Source organism: Patiria miniata, unplaced genomic scaffold (assembly GCF_015706575.1).
Source record: "Patiria miniata isolate m_02_andy unplaced genomic scaffold, ASM1570657v1 HiC_scaffold_3, whole genome shotgun sequence".
Classification (NCBI taxonomy): Eukaryota; Metazoa; Echinodermata; class Asteroidea; order Valvatida; family Asterinidae; genus Patiria; species Patiria miniata.
In genome coordinates this window covers 31,819,155-31,835,206 of record NW_024037069.1, presented here as the reverse complement: position 1 = coordinate 31,835,206, position 16,052 = coordinate 31,819,155, and the positions used below count along the sequence as shown (strand labels likewise).

Here is a 16,052-nt window from a genome sequence, read left to right as displayed (position 1 = left end):
GTAATGATCCAGAATAAGCTTTATGTGGCCTCTCTGGACTTCCATATATTTGCACTAAAGTTTAGTCGGGCACCATTTGCAGTCATCAGCCGACATTTGAGGCAAAACAAATCAGGTAAAAAAAAAAAAGTCGCCGCACCACTTTTTGGGCAAGCTCCATACCAGAAACCGGAGACTTTTTTTTTTGGCCTTAGGGTAAATAGTTCAAAATTATGTTTTATTCATGAGCGAGGCCTGATGGCACCAGAAAAAAAAAACCAACATAAATGTGTTATCTATCTCCGATCAAAATGGAGCAATTTAAAAATTATTTCCTTCCCTGTCTATAATGTCCGGTCTGAGCTACATTTTTCTGATCAGCACGAGGCAGCCTGTATGAATCGATAATGCGCTTTTTCCCATTAAATTTAAACGAACAACTTAACACACTGTTCGTTGATGCAGTATTTTCATTGAAATGAAATTTCTCTCTTGTTTTACTGATTCACTGAAGTTCTTTCAACTCAGAAGTATAAGTTTTACTGATCTCAAAAGTATTTTTGAAGATTTGTATTTAACCTTCAAATTCGAACATTAAACACACTTGACACAATACTGCGCCGTTGCATTGATCCACTCGGACAATAGGAAGCAATGAAGAGTAAAGGAAAACACTGATGGTACTTGCAAATCAAAGTTTTATCAGCGTAAAATCAAATATGTGGTAAAAGATTCTTTGGAAAAAAAAGGAATTCATCTTGTGGTAACTGATGGAACAAACATGTAGGCCTATTTTATAAGTTTATTCCTTCCTCAAGTACAAAGAGGAATAATGACAGCTATTGTGGTCGACGAAGAAAATAAGGATCTTGTCATATTCCGGATATAATAATGGGTCTGGCAGGAAATAGCCAATATTTCAAGAATCAACAAATCAGCATTCATTTTGCAGATCATTATGATTTCATTGCCAATACGTCGGGGGAAATGCAGAAACGATCTCCATCACTTCCTTTAATATTTTAACCTCAAGTTCCTCATTCGTATACAAACACGTTTAATTAATTGTATGTCACGAGAGAATCAGTTGCTCAGTCGTTGGAGGAGTTTGGTCGTCATGGAGGACCGTCTTCACTTCATCCTTTTGTTTCTTCTGATGGGACTGTTCACAGGTAGGTCCGAGTTTCCCTGTAAATGTTTCTTGGCGACTGACTTTCTAAGCCCTTCTATAAAACAAAAGTGAAGCCGCTTTTACATATTAAAAAAACCCAACTATTATTCCGTACTTCAACCGTTAAGCCATTAAAATATGTTTTTTATAACTTGCCATTACCAGCCTTTGTGGAAGTATTCGTGACAAAAAAAAATCACCTTGATTATGAAAAATAAAAACGGTAGAGGCATATTGATAGGGCCTGTATTATGTTCATTCACCAATTTTGATTTGCTAACCGAAGTAATTTCGTTGTTGAGGTAAAATGTTGACGCTTCATAATGTTTACCAGTCATAGACTCATTGTCCATAGCCTACAGAAAAATCCACACAGAGTCTGAAATGTACCACGAAAATGTTTAAAAAAAGCTCGCTTGTTTTCATCTGATGCGGGATGCGGGAGCAACGAATTGCATTTCCTATGAGGTTCATAGCAGTGTATGAAAGCCAATGAATTTAGAGTCAAATTGTCAATATCCTATACTGGCGATGCTTTATGTGCACATCACGTCCCTCCCACGCTAGTTTCAGACGGAGTGATCCTCGGCGCACTCGCGTTTCTTAAGCTTTTCTTTGTAAAAAAGACGTGTGACATGGAGTGACAGCTAGTTCTCTAACCTCTCGATTTTTAAGGATCACCGTTTTGTATCCATATGTCGAAAGCGTGAAAGGGTACTTTCAAAATAATTATGAACGCCTATAAATTTGGATAACGATCTTTCCAACCGTCTTAGTCGTACCATGATAAACGTGTTTTGAGAGCTTAGGAGACGGAGCACATTCCGGACGACAATGTGGAACGAGAAATTTCCGCGTGCCAGAAAGAAATTGCTACCACCGAAACTATTTGTAAAAAAAAGTCGGCACAAGGTATTAGATTCCGATTTTTCCTGGTGTTGTTTTAGCAGCAGGTGTTGGATCAGGAACGGATGGGGGGGGGGGGGGGTACACGGGTTACACCCCCGTTCAGCCGCTGGCTAATGCTATGATACAATGGGGCTAAAATACTAAATAGAATGTTAAAATTCCTAAATTTAATCTCAAATTGCCTTAGAATAAGAGAAAGCATCGTAGATTTCAACATTTTCCTTGGGCCTGACCCGGGCCATAGCAAAACGTGCACTACGCCTTCACTCAACACCACCACCCCCTTCATAATTATCAACCACCCCCTACCCCGCCCTGTTTCCTGAAAGCTATAGATCCGCTCCCTGTGGTTAGTGTCTGGATTCTCCGATTAGATATACATTTTGTTATGTACAAACATGGTACAAAACACTATTGCTTTTCAGGTGTTTCAGCGATCGTTGATTTCACCTGTATCACCAAGCCTCGTATTGATATCGGCAGTGAAGACACCTACATCGCAGCCTATCTACATGGTGGTGATGCTGCGCTGTCCTTCGCTCGAACAACCTTCACGGACACAACCGTCGATGATAAAGATAACAGGTTAGGGCTACCAACATACCACCGTTCGGACCCACGCTCGTCATCAGAGGGAGGTGAGATCTCTATTCTTCGATTGCCAAAGGCTGGAAGGACGACAAGGATTGGAGCCTTTGCCTGTAATGCTATGATAGCAGGAAGTGGAAAAGTCAACATTGGCACCGTCATCATAAGCAAAACAGGTAGGTTTATTCATCGGGGTAGTACACCATCATCAATGCAAAGAATACAGAGGGGTGGTTCAAATTATAGAAAAGTCGGTTTTTTGTGTGTTAATTACATGTATAATAGACAATAAAAAGATGAATTAATGACCAGCCGGAGTGCGCCCGAGCGGCACACCAGAAATCCTTCAAGGGCGGATCCAGAACACATTTTTTTTGGGGGGTGGGGGGAAATTTGGTCGCCCAAAAAGTGGGTCCCAAAAACGACGGCATGGGGTTCGGGGCTCGACAAATGTTTGGATTCTAGATGCTCTGTGGTGCGATCTGAGGCTATTTCTGACCACTTTAACCAAATCTTTTGGAGGAAAAGGTGGTGGTGTACGCAGTGCCTGCCTTTTCTTTTTATTGCGACGCCACTTGAAAAAAATGTTTTCGTTTTGTTTGTTTGTTTGTTTTTGGGGGGTGCTTTTTGGGGGGGGGGCATGGCCCCCTTTGCCTCCCCCCTATCTGCCCTCGGAATGCGTTTTTATTCCCGGAAATGGGGAGGATAGGCTAAATGATCAACCCCCAGATTTTGTGAAAAAAAACAAGACCCCAAAATCATCGTTGTGATTTGTACCTAAAAGGTGAATGCAAAAGGAAGACCACAAAATGGAGTCTGAAATCAAATTTACAATTTAAGGATACAAGCCTCTTAAAATAAAGGTAAACCGTGCAAACGTACAGCGGTTCTGTTCTGATTGTATGAATATTATTTGGTCCATCTCTTGTAGGCCTTACTTACCACCAATCTTTGCAAAGTTAAAGTACCGGAATTTGCAATGTGCGTGAAATTTCAGGATATGTTTTACAATGCATTATTCGCACAATCCCAGCCGTCGCGCGTCGCTCAATCTTGGGCTCCAAAACGCGTTTCTAAAATGAAATTTGAAAGATCGTTGACACAATACCTTGAAAACTATGATCTCTGGCTAATTATCTCGAGAAAGAATGTAGGGTACAATTTTCTGGGTTTTTTTTTCTTCAAATGTCGAACTGCATGTTAGAGCGCTGGTCGTCATTAATGATTATTTATTGTTTTAATAAAAGTTAATTCAAACGCGTGTGGGTTGTGCATGTGAGTCCTGATATCGCACAGGTGAATCTCTTGAAATACTAATGCCTGTATCTTATACAGTGTGTATAAAAAATAATGATACATTTAGAGAATAATAGTAACTCATATATATGTGCTTAAGAATAATTATTTCTCAACACAATGCTGTTTCCCTATCTCATTAGTTGGACACCTACATCCAGAGTGATGATATGTCAAAATTTGATGATATGTGATGATATGTGATGATATGTCAATGTGGTCCAATTTGCAGCAAAGAGGATGAAAGGAGATTAACATGCCAGCAATCTCTCTGTTGGCTAACTTACCTATTGTTCTTTGCCAATCAATATTACTCGTTTACACAATCATTACAGTACTAGTTTAGGTTGTATGGTGTTTCTTATGCGCCATCGGCGTCACATTTTCCACCAAAGCTTATTGTCCACTCGCACTTGTTTACAATACAGCTGACTTCCTGCCTACCCAAGTGAGTCAGACGGTAAACCTGGGAGATCCAGTCAATCTGACCGTCACTGCAACAAACCCAGCCCTTAACTACACTCGGTGGAGAAAGGATGGCGGTGATGTCTTTCGGGATAGAAGCGACAGTGTTTACTTTGATTTCATTAGTGCCACTATCTTACACACAGGGATCTATGAGGTTCATTTTGCCGGGGAACGTAAACAAGGAGACCAGGCACTCATGCGGTTGATTGTCAGAGGTATGGTTGATGCAATTGGGATTGAAGTTTGAGTAGCCTGTTTAACAATAGCCTTTAGTCAGGGCCCACTTGATTGGGAACTTTCAACACGTATCGACCCTCATCCCTAGTGGCGAATATTACTCTGACGTCATGAAGACGTCATCGGGTGTCAAATTACAAGCGATTTTAGCTGAAATAATGACCAACTTCTTTCACCTATAACTTTTGAACAAAATAATCAATGATTTTTTTTTGTAATCAGATAGACCATTAATTGTTAAACATTTTTTTGTGTACGTGAAGTAGCCTGACCTTTACTTCCGGGCCTACCGGAAGGTCAAAGTTGGGTGAACTCGAAATGGAGACATCAGCCAGAAATCAAAACAAAGCAGAATTTCTTTCGAACGGTAAACGGAATGATCATAAAGCCTAGTGTGAACTTGTACCATGTAACGAAGATGTTTTACATTTTGTTACGTCATCCTGATGTCATCAGGTATCAAATATCAAGCGATTTAAGGGAACAAGTTGACAAAATATTTTGAGCTATATCTCTTAAACTACAACGATTTTCTTGTTCATTATTTTTTTTTCTTGAGGATGTAGACGATGCCTTGAGCAACATTTATTCTTCCCGGGCACAAAACCGCTTTGACCTTCACTTCCAGTGTACGTATTAGCGGAAGTGCAATAGAAATTGAATCTAACTCGAAAACGGAAGAATTTTACTACTGACAAATACAGTGTGGAAGTGTTAAGTGAGGAATGCCAAACACAAACTAGAGGACAAGGCGTTTGTAAACAAACGTAGAGTGGTCGAGCCGACAACTATTTCATTAGACACAGCTTAAGTTATGAATAATTTTATGTCAGAACAAAGGATCACGAAAATTTAACCTTTCTAGTGCTACCAATGATTTTGTTTTAAACAAAAATGTATCAAATTTCAGTAAACATTTTATGATGTACACGTGCAAGTTACTTTCTGGTTTGATGGCATCATCAGTCCAAAAAGGGAAAGTGAATACTTATTTAGTTCGGAGAGGACACATGTTCATTATGAAGTTAACATAATGTATGGAAATATGGAAAAAAATAAGTGTAATAACACCTGACCTGTTTGATGACGTCACAGCATTAAAGATCCAAAGGTCTACATTGTAACGGATATCATTATTTGGGCTACAAACTCATGACAGGGATGAAATGATAGAATGTAAAAAAAAATTATCATTTTCAAATTCTATTTGATGTACCGACAGCAGAGAGCGCTCTTTCAAATGATGACGTCATAATGCTATTTTTGTGTCCTTTATTCCGTTCTAAACACTTCCATGATTTATTTGCTTATAGTTAAGAGCTTCCGCTTCCGAGTAAATTCAATTTTTATTTCACTTCCGGTAACATCGGAAGTGAAGGTCAAGTGGTTTTGTGCGGGAATAAGAATCGTTGCCCGAGGCATCATTTACAACCTCAGGCAAAAACGAACACGATACTCTATTTAATTCTAAAGATAATACTGAGCTGAAACTATTTTCACTGTAAATTTGGCCCTTAAATTGCTTGCAATGTTATACCTGATGACGTCACGACGACGTTAGATTTTGTTTAAATTAGTTCATACCAGGTTTTATCATAATCCCGTAAATCTTTTGGAAGAAATTTGGTTAGTTTTGATTTTGAGGCTTCTGTCTGTATTTTAAGTTCACCTACCTTTTGACCAAGTAAAGGTCAAGCGAGTTCACGTACGCGACAAAAAAAAAAGTTTACCAATTAATGGTCTATATCTGATTACAACGTATGAATATGATTGATTATTTTGTTCGAGAGTTATAAGTGAAAGACGTTGGTAATTTCGTAAACGAAAATCGATTGTAATATGACACCCGATGACGTCATCATGATGTTAGAGTAATATATGCACCGCTCTGGATGAGGGTCGATATACGTTAAAACTGTTACAAGTTCATACCATTAACCGTTTAGGAGAAAACCCGTGGAGCGTTATTGTCCGGAAAAAAAAGGAAAAAAAAGAAAGAAAGAAATTTATAAGAACAATTCCAGACAGTGGTCGGGTTGTGCCCGACCACTCAAAAAAATAATGTTGACGTCATCCCTCGAAACGACGCCCTCTGGCGGCACATCAAAAAGAGCTTAACCTTTTTCAATTTTAAAACCCTCAATCTAAATTTTACCAAATTGCCCCTATTAATTCCGTTAGCAATCACAGTTGAATTTGCAAGGTTTCATAATCATGACGTCATCAGACCGGAAGTTACTGTTGGGAGAAGTTAACATTGATCATCATTTTGTTTTTAATTTAAATCCATTGTATAATCCCTGTCTCATGACTTTGTTCCTAGCCCAAATAATGACATCTGTTACATTTAATGTTGACCTTTTGGTTCCAAACACTGTGACGTCATCAAACTGGAAGTTGTGTGTTATTATTACATATACTTATTATTTCCATATTTCCATGCGTTATTTTTACTTAATGATAAACAGGTATTATCCATGAAGTACATCAGTATTCCCTTCTCTTTATTGACAGATGACGTCACCAAACCGGAAATAACTTGTACGTGTACCTAAAATGTATACTGTAATTTATCGTACCCTAAAAGATGCATTTTTGTACTAAGTAATTCATTGTCCTGGAAAGGTTAATGTTCGTGATCCTTTGTTCTGACATAAAACCATTCAGAACTTAAATCAGCGATGTCTAATAAAAAAAGTTGTCTGCCCGACAACTCTGCGTTTGTAACTAAAAAACCCCGCTAACCTATAGTTTCCCTTTTTAATTTGTTTCAAAGGTTGCAAAGAGCATAAATGGAATTCGCCCACTTGCGATAGAGCATGTCCAGACTGTTTCAATGGCGGAGTGTGTGACGATTCGAGTGGAGAATGCATTTGCCCGCCTGGCTTTGGTGGCGAATTATGCGGAAATCGTAATTCTTATAATTCGTAGTCAAAGTTTCTGAAAATAATATTAAAAATACTAAATTTATCAGCGTTATTACTTAGATTTAAAACAACAACCACGAACTTGCCGAGCAGCCAAGGACATAGAGTAGTGGGGCCCCGAGACAGCGGGTAAGGAAGTGGTGGTCTAATTGTCTTGAAGAACGATAGTAAAACAAGTTAGACAAACTTACGTTTGCCTCTTCAATTCAGAATGGGGCCATTGGGGATAGGGTTAGGTTTAGGGTCTCGATTAGGAACGAGCTTCCCCTTCCGCCCCTCCCCTTGTTACTCTTCTGGTGAAAAAAATATATTTGTGTTCTAAAAAACAAGCACAAGCCTCTTTTGTCATTATTAATAAATAAGAAAGTTGTTTTCTTTTTTTCGCAGCGGTAGGCCCCAGCCGTTTTGGTCAGAGCGGAAGTTTTCGCTGCGACTCAGCTGAGTTAAGAGGCGGCCCTACGTGTGCAGGGATGTTGTTCTGTTTACCAGATCCTTATGGCTGCTCGTGTGCTGCAGGGTACCAGGGAATCGACTGCATTGAAAGTAAGTCAGACCTTCAAAATGTATATTGGAAATATCCACACGATGAAACGTTTCATATTTAAGTTTTTGATACCGGACAAAAGCTAAGATTAACAATTTTCACGGCTGGTGTTTACTTGTTTCAACAACCACCATATCAAAATGTTACAATTCTAAAACAAATGGTTTTCTAATGCACATTCATGTCATTTTTTTTTAAAATCTTAGCTTTGACCATGTATGAACGGTCTTAATAGTTCACATCAAAATAAATACCAAATTCCCAGAGCATGTGTAAATGGTCTTTTTTGGTTCCAGTTATGACATCTTTGGCAGTCTCTCACTGGCATGTAATTGTCTGGGAGGTGTTAGTCAGTGGTCCATCCAGCATTTCCCATAGAAGGTTGGCTGGGGTGTTGAAGTCCAATATTTATTTCAAGGCAGGGCTAGATGAGGCTTTGCATGCAGTCAACACATGAAAGGACTAAAACGCCTGAGACAACGAATCAAGATCTGTATCATTTATCCGATCTTGCACTGTAGGGTGTGCTGATGGTTTCTACGGAGCAGACTGTGCACAGACATGTCACTGCATGGACGGGATCGCGTGCAACAGAACTACGGGCGAGTGTCGTGATAGAAACTGCGCACCAGGATTCACGGGCATCAACTGCCAAGGTAATACAATTTTGTGGTCTTTATTTTCTTTCGCTTGAAGTTTAACTCCTTAAAATGTATCACAATAATATTTCGCTGATGTTTCTTTTATTTAAGCGTGTGACATTGACACATATGGACAAGACTGTCGCCTTTGTCACTGCATGGACGGGGTCGCATGCGACAGAACTACGGGCGAGTGTCGAGGGGACTGCGCACCAGGATTCACGGGCATCAACTGCCAAGGTAATTTTAACTTGTTGAAAAGCATAGACAAACTAATTTATGGGAATTTTAGTAAAAAGCCATATCCCCTCTGAGTGCTAGTGATACCTGTTATTTGCTATTTTCAAAGTCTTCATCGTAATCCCTGGCTTCATAACGGGCTTAGGCCTATGGCTTCTGACTTCTGGGAAAGGGAAGGGGGTTAACAAACTGGCCTACAGGTATTAAACTCCGTGGTGCAAGTTAAACAGGGATTTTTCTCCGTCACCAAATCGGGGAGGGGGGGGGGAGTGCTGTCGGGGCGAGGACTCCATCTGTATCTGTGAGAGCCTCGATCCCCAACAGTTGTGCAACTACAGACCAGTTTCAACTCTGCCGTTTGTCTCCAAAATTCTGGAGAGAGTTGTCCAATTCACAAGTTACTTTGAGGACGAAAATCTCCTGGAGGATAGGCAGTCAGCATACAGACAATGGCACAGTGTGGAGACCGCTCTTGTCAGAGTGTCAAATGATATCCTTCAAGCCATCGACAATCGTCAGATGGTACTTCTGGTCCTTCTTGACTTATCTTCAGCCTTCGATACGGTAGATCATTAGCTTCTACTGCAGCGTCTTTCCGACAGGCTTGGCATCACTGACTTAGCTCTACAATGGATCCAGTCTTACCTTGAAGAGAGAGCTCAAGTAGTGTCCATTGGTGATGCGAAATCTGACCGGCGGGCTCTTGATTGCGGAGTCCCACAGGGCTCGGTCCTGGGTCCTGTTCTCTTCTCAACATACACGCTACCATTGGGTGACATTGCCAGACATCACAGTGTCCAGTTCCACTTCTATGCTGATGACACTCAACTTTACTTTTCACCTGATGCTGATACCGCCACATCGTTCAACCAGATGCATGACTGCCTCTGCCACTTCCAGTCATGGATGAGTCGCAATTTTCTACGTCTCAATGCAGAAAAAACCAGACTCTCATACTTGGATCTCGATTTGATCACCCGTATTATTTTCATCTCACCACATCTCACCATCACTGACCACGAGTTGTCAGTCTCCAACTCTTCTCGAAATTTGGGAGTTGTGTTCGACCGTCTGTTCAAATTTGTGCAGAAGCGCTAACTTTCACCTACACAACATAAACAGAATTCGCAAGTACCTGTCACAGGAAACAGCAGAACAGGTCATCCATTCTTTTGTTTCTTCACGTCTGGATTGTTGCAACGCCCTGTTCGTTGGCCCACCGGCTACGTCTATATCACGTTTACAACGTGTCTTGAATAATGCAGCTCGGGTCGTTGTGCAGTGTGGAAAATTTCACCACATTTCACCTGTTTTGAGAGAACTACATTGGCTACCGGTATCCAAGAGGATCAATTGCAAGATCTGCCTCCTTGTGTTTAAGATCCTGCATGGTTGTACTCCTCGGTATCTCCGTTAGCTTATCTCCCTCAAACAAACAGGTCGGGTTCTCAGATCATCCAGCTCGTACTTACTTGCAGAACCAAGAACTAGGACTATCCGCTATGGTCAGCGTGCCTTCACCAATGCAGCACCTGCCATTTGGAATAAACTCCCTGCCACACTCCGTCAAACAACATCCCTGGACATCTTCAAAAGAGAACTGAAATTTCATCTTTCTAACTAGTTATTTCTTTGACTGGGGCTTGACTGTTTTGGTGTGTGTAGGCGCCTTGATCGGGTTTCCGGATAAGTGTGCTATATAAATCTATTATTATTATTTCTTTAAAGATGCGTTTACCGTGCTCTTCAATAAATTCGATATTTTTCCGTATATACATTTTTACCAGGTGCATACTTTATTCATGCCAAAAGTCTTTTTTTTGGGGGGGGGGGGCTTTTTTGACGTCTGAAAAAGGGCTTCGTTTTGGCAACAAATATACTCGTTTTGCAAGCAGATTGGCGCTCCGTTCATTATAGATACTGATTGTGGCTCGGAAATCAGCCTACTCTGCGATAACTGAATTATTATCTGGCAGCCAATAGTTCGAAATTGTAACGTTAGAATTCGACATGGGCCGGTTCTTTCTATCCGGACTTCTCATTTATAAGTGTAGGCACGGGTAACGCAACTTTAAATATAAAAATTTTGTTTAATTTCAGTCAAGCTGACCGTAGATGATTTCACCTGTATCACCAAGCCTCGTATTGATATCGGCAGAGAAGAAACCTACATCGCAGCATATCTACATGGCGGTGATGCTGCGCTGTCCTTCGCTCGAACAACCTTCACGTACACAACCGTCGATGATAAAGATAACAGGTTAGGGCTACCATCATACTACCGTTCGGAACCACGCTCGTCATCAGAGGGAGATGAGATCTCTATTCTTCGATTGCCAGCGACTGGAAGGAAGACTAGGATTGGAGCCTTTGCCTGTAGGGCGACGATGGCGGAAACTAGTCTCAATAGCATTGGTACAGTAATTATGAGCAAAACTGGTAAGTGTGATCGCGCGCTAGATTAGTAATAGCTACCTATTATTAACCTACCTACCTATATTAAATAATAATAATAATAATGCTGAGCTGAATACACTGGGTAGGGATACCAAATTCAATGATATTGGTTTCTTATACAGGGGGACATTGTAAAGACGCCTTGATTATGTGGCATGGTGGCCACTGATGGGGGCCGGGGAAGGGAGGGAAGATCGCTGTTCTGTGAAACTCGCTCTTGGATTTGTGCCGGGATGATGAGTTATGCCGGGAAGAAGGACCAGAGAATTGTGATTTGTATTTTCAACTTGGTGTGTTCAGTCACAAGCAAGTAGTAAATTGTTGTCAGACTGACAATGTATACTTTGTGATTCAGCTCGATCGTCTTTTGGGGCCTTCGGATGTGACTTTTGAGCCTGTTGTACGGATTACCTTATTTTAAGTTCTTGGCAGATTTCGTTTATGCAACACTTAAAATGATCAGGAAAAATCATAAACTTGCCAGTATTAGAACTTTTGTTGTGAACAGGTTTATAGGCCTAGATGCAGTGCAATTTTGAAGTTTAAAGCTTCACCGTTTCGGTGACGATAACCCAAACGTCCCATCATTCTAATATGCCTTAGAAATATTTTAGGATCATTAAATATGAACAACTTTAGGATTTCATCTTCTTTCTGACCGAAAACATGGGGTATATGGTGATAAGCTGATGATGCCATGCTATCGAATTAGTATTTGTTGACTTGTACGTTCCGGCTCATTTGATCGACGTGCTTGATTATTAATTTGTGTTATCAATCACAGCTGACTTCCTCCCTACCCGAGTGAGTCAGACGGTAAACCGGGGAGATGCAGTCAATCTGGCCGTCACTGCAACAAACCAAAACCGTAGAGAAACACGCTGGAGGAAGGACAATGGTGGAACCGTCCATAACGACCAATTGTCTTGGAATATGAGCACCGTTGCTGCCTCAAACAGTGGTGTATACGAGGTTCACTTCCGCGGGGCACGTAGTCATGGAAACCAGGCACTTATGCGGTTGCTTGTCAGAGGTACGTGGATTCATCCTCATTTGAAAAACTGCAGTCAAACTGCAAGTGTTAAAAGCAATGATCAGTGGCGGCGGAACGGGTTTGAAACTGGGGGGGGGGGGGATCACCCAAAAGGGGCACTTGCAAACCAAAAGGGGACCTTGCAAACCCGTGCTGAAATGTCGCCACGTTTTTTTCACCGGACACTTGGCCTCCGTAAAAACAAATAGGGGGGGGGGGGGGGGACCATCGTCCAACATAGGGGGCGCTCTTCAAAACCAATGATAATATGCTAAATATACATTATGTGCCCATTTCCAGGGCGTATTGTATGGGTTTTGGGACTTGGTTTTCATATTCCTCGTTTATATCAAAAATATCACTACCAGTATTACTGTTACTTCTAAGAAATACTAAGATACTTTAAGGGCATTATTGATTTATCTCGAGGGGACACTTTAATGCTCGAGGGGGCACATTTATGGCCGCAAAAGGGGCACTTGGGAAAATATTGGGGGGGGCAAACGCCCCCAGTCCCCCCCCCCCCCCCGGTTCCGCCGCCCCTGGCAATGATGTTGTAAAATGGCAATTAATGTTTATATTCAGTATTTTTTTTATTATCTAAGGATGCGGGAGACATATTTGGAATGCTCCCTCTTGTGACAGTGATTGTCCGGTCTGTTTGAATGGTGGTATTTGTGACATCCGGAGCGGCGTCTGCATCTGTCCGCCTGGTTTTGGTGGCAGTTTCTGCGAAATACGTGAGTGGTTTGAAGTTGTTCTAAATCTACGTGCGTACCTATGTATTAAGAAGCTCCTTGGTCAAAGTAGGATCGTTGTTAAAAGGAATAAACAATCGGAAAAAAAGTCTACCTTCAATTTGTCTTCCTGGGTTTTGAAAGACATATAGTAGGAGGGCGGTATTTATTATTATTGAAATTTGGTAAATACAGAAGAATTCCCATAGCGCCCTCATATTGTGTCCACCATATAGCTAAAGACTAATATCTCTCCCTGGCAGCAAATTACAATCAACCAGTTCATCCGACCTATTCCGGTTATCATTAACAACACGTACATGTATGAAAGGCCCAATTGTTTTCTCGGGTGATCCGTCATTGTCTATTGCACTACATGGAATTACAAGCAAATGTATCGTTTGTTTTGCTGAATCACATGTTAAAAAATGTGATTATGCCATACACCACTTCCTGATTGATTTTTTTTTAGCGTTTTTATTGAATTCTTTAAATAAACACGAATGAGAGTACTATTCTTTTTCAGTTTTAGGACGAAACCGTTTTGGCCAAACAGGAAGTTTTCGCTGCGACTCACCTGGTCTAGGAGGCGGTCCTACGTGTGCTGGGATGCTGTTCTGTTTACCAAATCCTTATGGCTGCTCGTGTGCTGCGGGATACCAAGGAATCGACTGCAATGAAAGTAAGTAGTTTAACCGTTTATTGCGTCATTACATTTGCTCTGGGGCTTTTTTTTCAAGTTGTGATTTTTTTGGGGTGGGGTTGACGTCTTTTGCCTTTGAAAACGGATTCAATTTTGGTGGCAAACAAATCTGCCTTGCGAGCAGACTGGTTCCCAGTCCGTACATTATCGATACTGATTGTAGCGCTGGAACCTACAACAGCGGAATTATTGTCGGGCCGCAAGTAATTCGAAATTTGTAACAAATCAGAGAAACAAACATGGGGTGATTTTTGTTTCGGTCGATGTCTCATTCAAAAATGGACAACTCTTGCATTGCTGAAAAAATAGCAACTTGATAACAACTTTATGACGAAAAGTATCTTAATAGCAAGAAATGCCTTCTACTTTAGGTGTATCAGGAAATAAATGAAAACAAAAATCTTGGTATTCTTGAGCTGGAAGGAGTATCACTTCTGGCAGTTTTATCACTTCTGGCAGTTTTATTTGTCATATGTTAGCTTGTGAGCATAACACTTACGGAGCAGACTGTGCACAGAAATGTCACTGCAAGGACGGGGTTCCTTGCAACGGAACTACGGGCGAGTGTCGTGACAGAAACTGCACACAAGGATTCTTGGGAATCAACTGCCAAGGTATTTATTCTAAGATAGATTGAGCTGTTGAAATTAAGTGTACTTTTCAAGTTATTACCAACCTTTCATTTCATTTTTTTTTAAACGTCTACGGGCTTGCGGGGCTTCATGTGTGAAAGTAACAAGTCAATTCGTAGCCTCACTCCCCTAAGGTGTGGGGACTAGGACTCTTAGATTTCGCTGTCCACGTGATGTACCCTGCTGTTTGAGGAGAATACACGAGAAAGTGTGGATTCGTAATTTAAGAATTCGCGCTGAGTAAATTCGTAAATTAAGAACCCTGACTTGCGAGTGTATTCTTCGACTTAAACCATTGCGTCAAAATAAGTATTGCCATTAACAGTCCAGTGAGTGGAGATGAAAAGACTTGCATATCTCGTGTGGAGTCGTGGCCATTAGGGTATTTACAAGGATAGTTCAGACGACGAAGTTCTTTCTGATTCAAAGTAGTTTTTACAGTGACGGCGGAAAATCTGACAATGAAGATGCATTAGTAATTTTCGGAAGGAAAGTTTCCACGCAGACGGTCTTAATGCTCATTATGGAAACAAAATTTCCGACATGTTCAAAGTGTGGATTCGTAATTCCAAATCCACACTTTACTAAAGATTCGAATAGTTCCGAATCCACACTTTGTGACCAGTGTAAGAGATTCGTAGATCCGAATCCACACCTTTAACAATAGTGTGACGTCATAGCAATGGTTTAAAATAAATTGTAGTATAGGCCTACCACGCGCTCGCAGGCTATTTCTATAGGCTTTATGACAGCCGATACCTCAAAATTCTTCTAGCTTTCCTTGGATACGTCTGTCTTGAACTAGTCCGGGGCAAAACGCACGTGTGCGGTGCACTTGATGACATACGTCATCACTCGCGTACGTTAAGCCACCAACAATGCTCTGCGAGTCCTTTATAAAATATAGGAGTTTTAATATTGCCCTTTGATAGGAAGTGTGGCGAATTTGAAGTTGATTACGAGCATTAAGGGGAAAAAAATCACTCGGGAAGGAGAGGGGTTTAGACGACAACGCAATCGAACATCAAAAGGAGAGGTGATAATCAGTCCAGATTTCAGAGCATCATCATTGCAATGCGAACAGGAAATGTCAGCGGTGATGGTTCACTTCTTTACTGCTTTAAGTCTCTAAATCTATGTGCTGAATTGTACTCATCATTATACTTACCTTACGATCTTAATAAGGAATTATACATGTGTGCTTGGCCGGTTTTAAACACCATGTTTAAGACCGGTTTGGAGTCTGGACGCCGATAAAGACCCGAGCTGAAGGAATTTGTGAATAGCAATTCATGAATACCTATGACAGTTTACCCATTCCTATTGCTTCGAGAGCCCGTCACGTGGCCGGTCTTAAGCGGTTGATAAAACACGGCTGGCTGGTTAAACACACTTTTTCAGTGTCCATGAAATTTGGACTCCTATGAAATCCGGTCCCTTTTACCCTTATATTAGTTGAAGGTCTACAATCTTAGCTCGGGTAGGCATGC

At 41.0% G+C, this 16,052-nt stretch overlaps 1 protein-coding gene across 1 annotated transcript in view; it reads left to right on the top strand.

Moving 5' to 3' along the window:
• The first annotated feature begins 1,096 nt into the window (after nucleotides 1–1,096).
• LOC119736685 (receptor-type tyrosine-protein phosphatase delta-like) overlaps nucleotides 1,097–16,052 on the top strand; it is a 34,066-nt gene continuing 19,110 nt past the window's right edge. The window contains exons 1-11 of the mRNA XM_038210701.1: nucleotides 1,097–1,151; nucleotides 2,485–2,823; nucleotides 4,372–4,626; nucleotides 7,425–7,559; nucleotides 7,963–8,118; nucleotides 8,641–8,775; nucleotides 11,101–11,439; nucleotides 12,242–12,490; nucleotides 13,096–13,230; nucleotides 13,754–13,909; nucleotides 14,410–14,544. Coding sequence (XP_038066629.1) covers nucleotides 1,097–1,151; nucleotides 2,485–2,823; nucleotides 4,372–4,626; nucleotides 7,425–7,559; nucleotides 7,963–8,118; nucleotides 8,641–8,775; nucleotides 11,101–11,439; nucleotides 12,242–12,490; nucleotides 13,096–13,230; nucleotides 13,754–13,909; nucleotides 14,410–14,544 — 2,089 coding nt within the window. The remainder of the gene's footprint in view (nucleotides 1,152–2,484; nucleotides 2,824–4,371; nucleotides 4,627–7,424; nucleotides 7,560–7,962; nucleotides 8,119–8,640; nucleotides 8,776–11,100; nucleotides 11,440–12,241; nucleotides 12,491–13,095; nucleotides 13,231–13,753; nucleotides 13,910–14,409; nucleotides 14,545–16,052) is intronic.